This window comes from Bufo gargarizans, chromosome 2 (genome assembly GCF_014858855.1).
Source record: "Bufo gargarizans isolate SCDJY-AF-19 chromosome 2, ASM1485885v1, whole genome shotgun sequence".
In the NCBI taxonomy this organism is placed as follows: Eukaryota; Metazoa; Chordata; class Amphibia; order Anura; family Bufonidae; genus Bufo; species Bufo gargarizans.
This window is the reverse complement of record NC_058081.1, coordinates 53,356,914-53,372,059: the sequence shown is the minus strand read 5'-3', so window position 1 is coordinate 53,372,059 and position 15,146 is coordinate 53,356,914. Positions and strand designations below refer to the sequence as shown.

General features: G+C 39.7%; 1 protein-coding gene across 2 annotated transcripts in view; it reads left to right on the top strand.

The window, feature by feature from the left end:
• The window catches only part of EBF2 (EBF transcription factor 2), a 129,254-nt gene that overhangs the window by 98,877 nt on the left and 15,231 nt on the right, over positions 1 to 15,146 (top strand). The window contains exons 7-8 of one of the 2 annotated variants that reach the window (XM_044282908.1): positions 12,503 to 12,584; positions 14,503 to 14,620. In XM_044282908.1, coding sequence (XP_044138843.1) covers positions 12,503 to 12,584; positions 14,503 to 14,620 — 200 coding nt within the window. Of the gene's footprint in view, positions 1 to 12,502; positions 12,585 to 14,502; positions 14,645 to 15,146 lie in introns of both variants that reach the window. The other variant, XM_044282907.1, reaches the window with a different exon arrangement.

Genomic DNA, 15,146 nt, shown 5'->3' with positions numbered 1-15,146 from the left:
GCTGAATGTGTCTTTACAATGTCTGAGGTGACCAGGGACAACATTTCTAATACCGATGACCAAGAAGAGGTGGAAGTTTCTTGTAGAACCCTAATCCAAGCATCCCGCAGGTGGCAGCCAACATGGAGAGAAGGTCAAAGAGTGGCTGTCCATAGAAGACTAGTGGGAAGGAGTCCATGTCCCATACTCAAAATTACTGACACCAGTTCTCCGCCCTATGACAGAGGGACAAAGACCTGCACAAAGGGTATGACAGCCCCACGCGCAGATCTATGTTCATCCTTATTGTTCCATTTCTTCCCAACCTCAGCTCCTTTCCCTCCCCCCACAACAGTCAGTGGCGTCTCCTCCTCCCTAGACATCTGCTCAGCTTGTTCCTTCAGGTCCTAGGGGATGCCTGTGTAAACAGGGGGGTCTCCTGGGAGGTACAGGAGGAGGCTGAAGTGACCTCCCCCCGTAGGATGTTTACATTAGGTGACTACAGAAAATATTTCAACTAATATTATCACACTGGGTAGGAGATCATTAATAAAGATAACATCATCGCTTTCACCTCTCTGCTCCCCCTCTCAGCCCTCCATCACTCAATATTTCCATACAGCACCATATACGTGTGCCCATATGTACAATACATACAGCAGGCCGTCATTTTTATTATGGTTTGATTTTTTATTTATATTAGTTATTTGTATGGCTATATATTTATTGTATATTTACATTTCTGTATTTATATCACAATTATTTTATTTATGTATTTTATTTCAATTTTTTTTAAACTTTTTATTTTTAGAATCCAATTTTTTTTAAATCATAGCTATGAATTTTTTTCTTCTATTGTTTTTGTTCTTGTTTTCTTTATGTACTTATTTGGCATTTTTAATATTATTTAATTATTACTTATGCATTTATTTATTATTAATATATTTTTGTTTATCTATTTTACTATTATTTTTTATTTGTGATTTTATTTTTGTATTGCTTGTTTTTTATGTATTTATTTGGCATTTTTAATATTATTTATTTATTACTTATTCATTTGTTTATAATTATCATTATTATTGGACTTTGGTTTATCTATTTTACTATTATTTTTTTATTATGGCTGTGATTTTATTTTTGTATTGCTTGTTTATTTATTTGACATTTTTTATATATTTTTTTAATTTAATTTCTGTATTGTACTATTATTTTTTTATGATGACTCAATATTTTTTAAGTTTTTTTTTACTTTGACTGTTTACGTATTTATGGTTTACATGCCATTTCAATTGTATTTTATGTTGTGTGAAATCAACCATGCCAAGCATTACTCCATCCATTAAATTAAAATAATATAATAAGTAACACATACGGTAAACATGATCCAGGGGGTATGAGAAGGGCCCAGGCTGTGCTGATGGTGCTTTTACCAGTGCATGGAAAGAAGCTTTGCACAAAGACACTACAGAGACAGGAGACCTGGCCCAAGGGTCATGGAAAGGGAGTGGGTGACAAACAAACACCAGGTCCTCTTGTTCTTCCTAGACTATGGGGGGGGGGGGGGGGGGTATTGCTATTCTGGAGGACTATAGAGAGCTTTGCTATGGGGACCCTGTCCTCAGTTCACTGTGATAATAATGATGATGAACATGGATAACAATAAAATGATTAATGATGTAATACATATCATAGGTAGCTCTTTCATGCACTTATATAGCGCTGACATATTCCGCAGAGCTTTACATTAGCATCAGGCCGTCCCCAATGGGGCTCACAATGTAAGTTCTCTATCAGTATGTCTGTGGAGTGTGGGGGGAAACCGGAGAACCCGGAGGAAACCCACGGAAACACGGGGAGAACACGCAAATTCCATGCAGATGTTGTCCTTGGATGAATTCAAACCTAGGACCCCAAGTACCAGTGCTAACCACTGAGCCACCGTGCTGCAATGGATAGATATGAGATACATATTAGATAGAAAGATATTAGATAGATAGATAGATAGATAGATAGATATTAGATAGATAGATAGATATATAATAGATAGATAGATAGATAGATAGATAGATGATAGATAGATAGATAGATAGATAGATATTAGATAGATAGATGATAGACAGATAAAAGATAGATAATAGATAGATAGATAAATAATAGATAAATAGATAATAGATAGATATATAATAGATAGATAGATAATAGATAGATAGATAGATAGATGATAGATAGATAGATAGATAGATAGATAAATAGATAATAGATAGATAGATAAATAATAGATAAATAGATAATAGATAGATATATAATAGATAGATAGATAATAGATAGATAGATAGATAGATAATAGATAGATAATAGATAGATATGAGATAGATAGATAGATAATAGATAGATAGATAGATAGATAGATAGATGATAGATAGATAGATAGATAGATAGATAGATAGATAGATAGATAGATAATAGATAGATAATAGATAGATATGAGATAGATAGATAGATAATAGATAGATAGATAGATAGATAGATGATAGATAGATAATAGATGGATAGATAGATAGATAGATAGATAATAGATAGATAGATAGATAGATAGATAGATAGATAGATAGATGATAGATAGATAGATAATAGATAGATAGATAGATAGATAATAGATAGATATATAATAAATAGATATTAGATAGATATGAGACAGATCTGTTTTCTTCGCACTGGTCTGAATGAGCGCAGACAGGCCTTCTCTCTCGGCCCGTGGCCCCCGTGGTACACCCATGTAATGAGCGCTCTGCCCTCACCCCCCTTGTTATTACCTTTACCCTGAAAGAACAAAAAAAGAATCAGAATTAAAAATCAGTTCATTGATTTTTGCGGCTGCGAATCTGCGTCTGTAAATTGCTGGGAAGTTGTATGTTTGTGTTGCCTGGAGGGGCGGAGGGAGGGCGCTATGAATTAAAGATGGCAGCCTCCCCTTGAGACACACATGTCAGTGAGGCAGGCATGGAGTGAGATTCCCCCTGGCTGCTCGGTGTGGCTGGTAGCACGAGCGGAGAGAACACATTTCGTTTCCCCATCCATCACAGCTTATTAAGTGCTACTAGCCGGCGTCAGACTCTATCGAGCTTCTTTAAATTGGAAGCTACGACTTTGCGCAGTTAGGGCCGCAGACAAATTTGATTTGTTTTTCTCCTTGTTCGTAAAGCGGCGGCGGCGAGTGATTTATTCTTCCCCATCGCCGGTCTTTTGGCCATGGGGAGCGTTGGGTGGGAGAGTCAATACTTCATTGAAATACGAATGCGCTTCCAATTACTGTCCTGAAATCGTATGCTTACCCCGGAAATATCCAGATATAATCCAGACTGTAATATCCAGGGGTGCCACAAGGGGCGCCAACAAGCCGCTGCCTCCACCAGGGTATTTAGATACAGGGACGGGGCAGTAATGGAAACTATTTCTCACTGTCAGGTAGTGCTGGATACATTTTGGTAACGTCAGGTGGGACTTCATAGGTGTGCTTGCCCCTCATTAGTACAGAGCGGGGCACTAGTTAGCTCTGAATGGGGCTTTTAAAGGGGCCTACACGTTGTTTATTGTCCCGATGCATTTACAGCACAAAATAAAGTAACTTTGTAAATAGTCTTCATTACATATCTCCTATTGTTTTGTCTATGCAGGTCCTATGCAGACCTATGTGTCGCCATGGTAACAGACTACAGACAACCCTTGTGTAGTCTGATCCTGCACTCATACTCCTTTTCCACTTGTCTTTTACTTCTTGCGTACATTTGGTGGGTGAATCACTTCATCAAAACAATACAAACAATTGATTGCAAAAGTTTATACACTCCGCCTCGTTCACAATTATATGACTGCGTGTAAGTGATATAAACAGGTTTCTTCTTAACCCTTTCCCGTTGACTATATAGTCTGGGACGTCGGTGCAGAGATCGCAACTGTACACTAATCGTGCAGCTGTGGGTGCGGGGGGCCTGCTGTCATGACAACCCTGCTCCCGATAGAGAAGGCAGGGATGGTGTATTTTACCGTCCCTGTCTCCTCCACTGCTCTATACACAGGGCTGAATGAGATCAGGAAGCGGAAATGCCACTTTCTTCTCCGGTCCCAGTGGCCGGTGAGTCTGCACTAGCTGCTGGGTCTTATCAGACCCAGATCAGCTCTACAGTGAACTGTACAGCCTCGTACAACCTCCTGTAACATGTAATATGTCAGCCCCAGTTACAGGAGAAATCAGCAATAAAGACTTGTATGACACTGGGGCACAAAGTCTAAAAAATAAAATAAAAAAAATAAAAGACTGGTGACCGATACCTTCCATATATCAAATAAATGAAAATGGTCCAAGCTCAGTTTTGTACTGGTTAAAGGGTACTCATGAAGAAGACAAACTTCCTCAAATATTTGTCAGGTGACCCTTAAATCTATACTGCAAAATTACAACTCCCAACATGCATTGATATCTGTAGGCTGTCCGGGAGTGCTGGGAGTTGTAGTTTTGCAACAGCTGGAAGGCCGCAGGTTGGGCATCCCTGGACGAGAAAGTTCACGGGATTCCTGCATTTCTCATCGATGGGCTACAGCCCATCCACCATTTATGTGAAGGAGGCTCAGCTGCAATACCAGACACGGCCTGTGGACAAGAGTGGCGCTATTTCTAAACAGAAACGGCCCAGTTTTTCTAATATTCATCCCTTTTCACCATCCGCTCCAGTCTTCAGACAGCAGAGATGTTGTGACTCTGCGGTGGATTTGTTTTTTTTCTAATGGAACGGTTCCATGTTCCTAATCTTCTCCTCTTTCTTATGATTTTTATGACATGTCCACATGCGCTCTATGACACCCAGATAGCCATACAGCTGTGTACACACACGACCGGCTATACGATACTGAAGGATATAGAACAGCTGGACTGAGCTGATATCATTCCCTGGGTGAGGGAAGTGTGTCGGGGAGGGTGGGGGTCATTGGCAGTGCACCGCAAGGGGTGTCATTGCTGACAAGTGCAATGCCTTAAGTCTTATTCTTTAAGATATAGCTACATCTGGAGTGGGGGGCGGGGGGGAATAACCAGCATTAAGCATAACATATACAGCCTGATATGTAACTCATGGCTTACTGTATACTACTGCCATCCATCTGTTGTACATGTGCAGTGCTTAATCTTACCACTGGGTGGCACTGTTCCAATGTTATCTAATGGAGTTAATTAATCACTACCTGAGGATATTAAAAGCTCGGCGCTCCACACTTGTAGCCGTGTAATAAAATCAGCGGTAATACAAACCAGTCTGAGCCTCTTCTGTTATCTGAGTCAGGTGGAAAGGTGAATAAATGCTCTTCAGCAACACACATCTGGGTGAAATACCGACTTTTGTGGAATATGACATTTAACAGTGTTCAATGGTCACCTAATTCCCTAAATCTGTCGATATTGGCGTGAGACCTTATCAACGTGGACGCAACTGTATCCACAAAACACCCCTTAAGTGCCAGTCAGGGGAAGAGATTGAGGACCTGCTAACTTTAGGGCTCTCCGCATGGGTACATCTAGGAGCTATTCAGTGATTGTGCCTTCTAGTTCAGAGCTACTGAGCTGCAAGGCAGGGTCTGTGGGCACTTGCCAGTAGAAGTTGGGCAGAATACCTTCATGCAAGTTCTTAAATTAGTGTTATTTTCCTACCACACAAAACACACATATTCATTTTGGAATACAGTGCCAACTCACCGCCTTCAACTCATTAATCAAATTAAAGATCAAGATTCTCATTTTTTCCCCAGTGATTGGTGCTCTTTAACCACTGAGCCAAATCTCCTCCTATCTCTGAAATATTACAGGTTTATACATGCACTTGTGGCAAGCCCCACTACCATCAGCAGTGTACTCCATAAGGAAGGTTAGTAACCCCCCTCATTTTTTGTTGTTGTTGAGGGCTCTTAGCCACTGAGCCACAACTCCTTCCATCTCTACATTTCTAGAGATTTTTTACTCTGTATTTATACATGCACACATGCCAGCCTCTCACTAACCCCTCTGTCCTGTAGCAGTGCCAGTCGTCTCCCTGCAGTGTTTCTCATTTAGGAACCGCACAAGGTCAAGAGCCCCATCCTGAAAACTTGAGCACATTTCCATCTCTGAATACAGTGCTGATTCAGCCCCTCACGTCACTAATTTTTTATGTTGGTGCTTTTAACCACTGAGCCACACACCCTTCCCATCTGAACAATCTCTACATAGATTCTGTATTGACACATGCCCACATAACAGCCCACTCCATCCTCGGTACTGTAGCGGTGCTGCTCGTGTTCCTGCAGTATTTCTCGGATAGGAACCACCCAAATTTAAGAGCCCCATCCTGAAACTTTGCACATCGTCCCACCTGTGAATACAGTTCCAATTCAGCTCCTCACATCAGTAATTAAATAAAAAGTCAAAGTCCACATCTTTTTCTTTTACAGTCTCTGCTCTTAACCACTGAGCCACATCCTCTCCTACCTCTACAATACTAGATTCTGCACTTACACATGTCCACATAACAGCTACCCTCTGAGCTGTAGTGGCACCAGTCATGTTCCAGCAGTGCTTCTCCATTAGGAACCACCAAACTTTAAGAGCCCCCATCCCGAAACCTTCCACGGGGTCCCATCTGTGCATACATACAGTGCCGATACAGCTCCTCACATCAGTAATTAAATTCAAAGTTAAAGTCCCTCATCTTTTTTTTGTTTTATAGCTGGTGCTTTTAACCACTGAGCCACATCACCCTCTACCTGTAAAATACTACCTATTTATTTGTATGCCTGTGTTTATCCATGCACAGATGACAGCCCTCACTACCCTCAGTGCTGTAGCGGTGCCAGCCGTACCCCCGCAGTGTTTCTTGGCATTCCGCGCCGGCTATTTGGAAGGCCCTCTCCTCCATCACCGAGCGGATTCAGCACTAATGGAGCTTAATCGTTTCACTGGATCACTCAGCTGCTCCTGGCACCTGGGACGAAAATGACTCCAGTCAGCATCAACCGAGCCCGAGCTTTGATATACCCCCCGACTTTAATAGAATTACACGTCCTAATGCAACATACGGCTCACTAATCCTTTCCACCCACTTCCTACGAGCCCTGTAGGACAAGCTCCATCCGAGGCGTCTGCGCTCCGCGTCCTCTGTACATTTACACCCTGATGCACCCACCAGGCAGACATAAAGTGCCTCCCGTGCCAAGGACCCCCCCCCCCCCCCAGTACTTGTATGCCCCCCCTTCTTCTTCCTCCTCCTCATCGTGTTTATTTACTGCTTTCTCCGACACTTATTTAGCAGTTTATAGAAAGCCGCACCGAGTCTTCCCGAGCCTCAAACACATAAAAAAAAAAAGAAAGAAGTCTGCGCTTATTAATTATGCAGGATTAGTCTAATTATAATTCAGCAAATTAATTAGCGACAGAAGGTGTTCTGAAACATTGGAGTACATTTGCATGTTAAATGGAGAGGGTATGCCGTAATATATGTAAATGTATGCATGGTTTCATAGTTTAATTTAAAAATTTGCAGCTGCATATGGTATGGGAGCAGGTGAAAAGTCAGTTTTAGTTTAATGATCCTAACAAACATTGGATGATGATGAAAAAAAAAAAAAAAGCTTTTTCGAAAATCGTGGGATGATCTGAAGGAAAAAGCTGAGAAATGGATGACTCAAATCGGGGCCGGTTCTCAGATTTTCTAGCGATATGTCACATTGGGTCAGCTGGTTCTGGTTGTAAGAACGTCCAAACTTGTGCACGTTACCATCTGTGAATATACGGCCTCACTCATTCTTTTTATGTTGGTGCCTTTAACCACTGAGCCACATCCCCTCTCATCTCTACAATACAATACACATGCCCACACAACAGCTCCCTCTACCTTCTGTGCTGTAGAGGTGTCCCTGCTGTGTTTCTCAGTTAGGAACTACCTAAGTTTAAGAGCTCCATCATGAAAACTTGCGCACGGTTACATTGGTGCATACCGCGCCGATTTAGCTTCTCACATCAGTAATTAAATCAAAAGTCAAGATCCAAGATCTTTTTTTTATGGCGCTCTTAATAACTGAGCAACATCCCCTCCTGCCTTGGTTTATATATGCACATGGGACAAGCCCCACAACCCTCAACACCAAAACCCACTTCAGCTGTATCCCAGCAATGTTCTCAGTAAGGAAAGTTTTTAAAGTGAGGACACTTAAGCACTGAGCCACATCTCTTCCTATCTCTACAAAACTACATTTTAATTTTCATTCTGTATTTAGACAGCCCCCACTTCTAAATATATATATACATTTTTATTTTTTTTTTACAGTTGGTGCTCTTAACCACTGAGCCAGAAAATGTAACTAGGGCTCTTTGTTATAATTTTTTTTACTGGGTTTTCTTTCTTTTTTGTCAAATATTCTGTGCTGACTTGTTCCTAAATATGTCCTTACAATAGTCACAGCTTCGTTTTTCTGATACAGAGCTCCAAAGTTCCTGCATCAATGTAAAGTGAAAAATTCTGTCTGCCTGCAGCCGCCACTGGGAGGAGCTCTCTGCATACTGTGGAGAAGGATGTATAAACTGCTGAGCTCCCCCTAGTGTCCAGCTGCGTCTATGCAGGGGATTTGGAACTCTGTATCAGAAAAATGGAGCTCTGTCCGCAATAAAGATATATTAGGAAATGAATCAGCACAACATTTTTAATCTGTTTACGTAAGGAAGTGACATTCAATTTAAAGTACAACCGAAAAGTCACAATCTATTCAGTGCAACAAAAGCAAGGGTATGTCACGTAAACGTAAAATGCCCAGAAACTTTCATTAGGGAGTCCTAAAAATGTCCTCATCAGTAATTAGGAGATCCAGTATCCAGGAGGCAAAAAGGATATATTTCTTTTTTCCAAGGAACAGCGCCACTCCTGTCCAGGGGCTGTCTCTTGTATTGCAGTTCATAATTAGGGATAAGCTGCAATACCACACACAGCCCATGGACAGGAGTGGCGCTGTTCCATACCATACGACCCCTTCAATTGCCTATATTAGCCTATTCATCTCTTTTCCCCTTATTTACTTTGAATAATGGGGGCGGTCATGATGTATGGACAATTCAGAGTAAGGTTAACCCTTTAAGAATGCAGCCAATTTCGCCATCACTAGGAAAGAGTCAGTGGGGTAAATGCTGACATTCATTTTTGATATTCTTATGCTATGTAACGTACTTTAATACAGTATTAGTAGGATGATTGTTTTTGCTGTTTTTGGCTAGCTGTTGCTATAGGCACGTGCAAATCCCTATGGGCGTTTGCCACGTGAGACGCGTTAGGCGGCGGCTTCACAGCCACCAAATTTTTTTTATTTTTTTGGTCTTCAACTTATTGTGGAGTGACTATTTTAAATGTGCCATTTGACCGTTAAAAAAACCAAACATATAACAGTATATATCTATCTATCCTGTATATAGATGGTGCTGTAAGTGCTACTCGCTGCTGTGCAGTGTTGTAATATTCGCTGTGTCTTTGTGCCTTGCGATGAATACCAGTATGTGCCTCTGCCTTTAATTCTGGCCTGTACGTGTGCGCTGTGATGGGATTTTGGGACTGCAGTAAATGTGGTTGTCATAGTAACAAGAGGAACCGACCGACTCACCTGGGACCCAAACTTACTGCGGGAACATACAGCTATGACCCACACACAGTCTTCTGCGCTGCTCCCCCTCCTACCTCTCACATACATACGCTGTACCTATACATGCAGCTCATTATCATAAACCTGTGAAATGCATGATTTATGACCCTCACATTATCACACATGCACACTATATATACAGTGCATGTAGCTGTGCTGAGACTGTCAGTGCAGCAGAGCAGAGTTTGCTATATGATACTAATGATACTATAATGTGTTATCTGTTCTTTTGCGTATTAACGGTAATAACACGATACAGCCTGATATTAGCCAGTTACGTTGTGATGTCTTTTGTTTTGTACATGAACCCTCTGGATTATAAAGTGCTGCGCAATATGGTGGCACTGTATAAATAAACATTAATATATATATTTTTTTTTTCATAGTTACTTATGTTGATTAGAAACTCTGCTCTGCTACATCTGTACGAGCTAGTTTATGCTGGGTTGTTGGAATAGACCAAAGCCTACTTTCAGAATTTCTAATGTACGGTATACATGGACTGTACACAAAATATTTTTTTTAGAAAAATCAATAGGCAGTGGAGACCTAAAATCAGTGGGGGGGGATGTATAATTAGATTTTCAGCTGTAAAAAAAAAAAAAGTTGCAAATTTTGACACAAAAATGTGCAATTCTAAGTGACTTTTTTGGGCACTCTCACCCTTTTTTAAAAGTGGGTGGGAAAGCGGTTAGAGAGGCAACCAAGTTCAAGCCAGATTTGAGAAATGTAACTTTGCATAAAATCGGGGAAAAATCGGGAGTAACATCTATAGATATAATTAAAGATGCAAAGAATGTTATCAAGCAAAAATGCAACGTTTGTTGAAATTGGCGCAAATTATAGCAAAGCAGAATCAAGCAAAACAGACGTCAAAAATTCCCTCCTGATACGATAAATCTCCTCCTGTATGAACGTACCAAAGGTCCAGTTAACATGTTGACTAAAGTATCATATGCATCAACTGTATATTCTATGACAAAACATCTCCCCCCAAACAAAAACAAAAATTAACATTTTATAACTCATTTTTTTTAATTTTTACATTATTTTATTATATGTGGGAACCTCACCTCCCCTTCCCTGTGACCCCGCTATCATCAAACAGACAATATGGTACGTTCGACCTCTCTTCAAGATAATTCAAGATAATGAATTTTCTAAAAGGAAAACAGAAAAATGTCATTAAAATCTGAGAATCTCTTTTGTGAAAGAAGCTGTAAAAAAAAATCCGATCTGATCAATGTGTTGGCAAACATTATATCCAAAGCATTTCTAAATCATTAGGAAATCTCATATCAAAGTCATCCCGTCTTCAGATCGTTTGCCACGTCTTTAACATGGAAACTGCTGTGATGGATAAGTAGACTCTAAAGTGCTAAAAATTGCAGTAAAAAGTGTGTTAATTTGAGAAAAAAAGCTACTTGAATATTCAGGAATGTCAGCTGCTGTTTAACCAAATAGGCAACTTGACGGAGAAAAAAAAAGAGTGAAAGTCGCTCAACAAATGTATGTTTATATGACAACTCAGAAGAATCGTTAAGCGCTCCTTTAGCCGTACACTGGGTATGGGACATGTCACTATCAGCGGCTTTATGTGATATCTCATTTTTCTTTCAGCAGTTCCGTTTTTCTGATGTGTGTAGATAGAAGGGGAATGTATTATGTAACCGAAGGCATAGCAAAAAAAAATAAAAAACAGCATATTTGTCAGCCCGGAGGAGGTGATAAAAAAGAGATAATTAGGTGTATTATTTGCATAATGCTTTAAATAATACATGAAAAAAAAGGTTGAAGGAAGAATCATAACATAATATTTATTAAATAATATATTAATAATATTTACTACATTTGTTAAATTTAATTTCATGTATTAATGTATTTTTATATTCGTTTTTGTTTTCTGTGTGTATATTTTGGATTATTTTAATATTCTTTTCTATTTTCTGATCTATCTTTCATGATTCACTTAACATTTTTTTTGATATTTCACAAGGTAAATTAATAAAGACTATGCATGATAGAAATCTACCAAACGGTTGTTGTAGGGTTGGCCTTCTAGCTGGTGTTTACAGTATGGAAAAATTCTAGAAGTGTATCGTACTATAGTTTATTTTGTAATTGAGGGTAACATTTGCCCCCATTGCGGTCCCCTTTTTTTATTTTTACAAATTTATGAGGGTTGCAGTTTGAATCCTATATCAGTTATATCGTCTCATACCTTTTACAGACAGAGTTAAATCTCTCTTAAATAACATAGCACATTCTATGTACAGTTGAAAGACTCAGTATATTGTGTATAGTGTATTTAAATAAAAAAATACAGTATAATTAAAACGTTCAAAAAATAATGTGGACTATGAATCCCCACAAGTATAAAGTCTTCGCATTGCACAATTCACACAAATAGGCATAATGCTATCTCTTCAAGATCTAGGTCATCAGCCAGATCTCTGCGCTGTAGAATTAGCCATACTACACCCGAGAGGTCCTCAGTCAACGGAGTTGTATATTGTGTTGTAGTCTTTACTTATGTTTATGAAGACTTACAGTGATAGCCTTTTAGATTGTAAGACCTTATGACCAGGAACTACTACATTTGAGCCCCATTAGTGTGTATCATGCAAGATACTATAGTTATAGATATACAGTATTTCATCTTCATACAAATGCTCCATGAGAGATGGAGCCAAGTTTGTGTCAGTTAGGTTTATTGCTGAATATAACGTTCATTGTCAAACAGTATGTATATTAATATGACGTTATGCCAAACTCTGGGATGTTACATTCTAGGACTAATATGTTGTCTCGTCCCCATTAGGTTCTTCCTCAAGTTCTTTTTGAAATGCAACCAGAACTGCCTAAAGACAGCAGGAAACCCACGGGACATGAGACGGTTCCAGGTTTGTATTTTTTTTTATACGTTTTATTATTTTATTAACACATTCAGCAGAGTGAAGATATCAAGTAATGGTATGACTGTACAAAGTTGTAAAAAATATACACACTAAAGGGGCTGTCTTGATAAGAAGACTCAAAAAGAAGTTAAAAAATCCTACAGAGTTAATATATGGAGTTCTCCTGTTTAGGACCTCCTTTACTAGCCGGGGCAGAGAGAGGCTATAAAGAGTGCCTCTCACTCTGGATGACCCAACATGTTCATGCATTGCATAGTCAGCCCATCAATGTCAAAGAAAATTGTGTAATACTTTGTTCCCCCTGTGGAGGCACTGCAGGGAAATTAAACACTTGCTTCCTACAGTTTGCAACTGGTAGATAAGAGTTCCGATAGTGGGTCAAGCCATCATCAGATTATCATTGTATGACCTTGCTAAGAAAAAAATAACCACCCAAAGTGGATTATCGCTTGTATACATTAACTCAGTTTTAGATGTAAGGGATTTAATATAATGAATCAATGGATCTCAAGATTTGTCGTCCCATGGAAAACAATGGACCAAGTGACTTAAAGGGGTTATGTCATGAAAATTAAAATCACATATCCTATAGTACATGCCATTTTTTCTCTGACAAAGCTAGAACCAGCCCTGTACCTTACATAGAACCAGACAAACTAAGACAAAGACATGTAACTCAAATGCCCCAACATCAGAGAGAGCATATATCAATTGGGATTTGTATTCTAATCCCATATATACTTCTAAGTGTCTCCATAAACTCCTTCATGCTTGTGCTTATTGTGAATTACAACTTATTTCTGAGATTTGGTCTGAACCTAAAGTCTCAGTTCCTGTCACATCTCATGGACACTTTGACACCTCAAGCCCACTACAACATGGAAACAGTTAAGGTGGTGGAGAGACCTACTGACCTTGATCTGTTTAGATAAGATGTAAAGATTTCCCAAGGTCAGTGGGTCTCTTGTGTAGTGTTACTGAGCTTGACTTTGTCTGACCCCCAGCCCTAGAGGCTCTGAACCCGAGCCGGAGTCTACAGAGGGAAAATCTGAGAGGATGGAAATATTACTGGGATGTGCTCTACAAAACTTTACTTGACTGATGTGTTTTTACTTCTGGATGTAAATGTTCGGACAAATTTATTGTAGAATTATTAACACTTTAAGAAAGACTTTTGTGCAGATTTAATGTAAATAATAGATATTTTGGAAACTGTCAAGGAATGGGACCAAGTGAAGCCATGGCAAACAATAACCCTCCACAAACAGCAAAGTCATTATACATGAATCCAACCATACTAAATTAATTTCTCAGAAGATGCAAACCACTATTAAAAAATTACTTGGCTAACAAGGGTAATGCTAAGTTTCTGGCCTTGTCCATGTGGGCACATGGGAAACAGAATTGACTATGGATTTCTTAAAGATTTTTGTCCCACATTTGGAGGTTCCTCATATAGACTTTGTACAGAGGCCATGGAGCTTCATCTCCGCTCTTTTAAAGAATAAAGGAGATTGGACTACCAATGAAAGATGCTATTAAACTGGCTCACAATGGTGTACAAAAATGAAAAAATAAATAAATAAAGCATGCTTACTCCACCGTTCCCCTGTTGCTCCTATTCCGATGCTTACCAGATCCACTCTGCTCTCGGCTTCCATGTTCCTAGTGACACACAAGAAATGCCCACTCAGCCAATAATGGCTGAAGTGACCCACTTCAGCTAGTAATTGGTTGGGGGGCATTCCCTGTCTGTTGAGATGAGATCAATTCCTGGTAAGAGTCGGAATTGGAGCATCAAACGTGGAGGTGAGTATGCTTTTTTGGTATCCCATTGTGACCTGGTTTAGGTTAAGTCATTTTTATTCAAAGGACAACTCCTTTAACCTTTTTTTTCCTACAGGTTGTCCTCTCCACCACCGTGAACGTAGATGGACATGTCCTGGCCGTGTCAGATAATATGTTCGTCCATAACAACTCAAAGCATGGGAGGCGGGCAAAACGGCTAGACCCTACCGAAGGTACGGACCCTTGTCTGGAGTACGGTACGGACTTCTCATTCTTTCACTATCTGCAACCAGACATCTTCGCAACTTTATCTCACTTTAATGCTGACAGTACTTCTGTTTCATTCTTTTCTAAATGACTTGAACACTTAACACAACTACTTCAATGGGTGCTTTCATTGCTTTACTTCTCCAGGTGAACTACTCTACTGTAACCACCCTTTTTCTCTTTATTATATATATGAGGTACCAAACTATGACCTATTGGGTGCCACCTAACTTATTATCAAAAGTTTTAAAGAAGTCTCATCTTGACCACTTTTCCAACTCTAAAATTTAATCTGGTCCAAAAATGAAGGCAACCCTTTTCATATTCCCCCTTAGGGCATATAGTGGTCACAGAGGGAGGTCCTCCACTTGGGGTCCACCCTTTTGAGCCAAAGCAGGGAAGCTCTTACCATCTCAGGCCAGCCCTGTCCATGTATTAGTCTAAAGACCAATGGGGCCACCTCAAATATTAAAAGCAATATGAACATACACA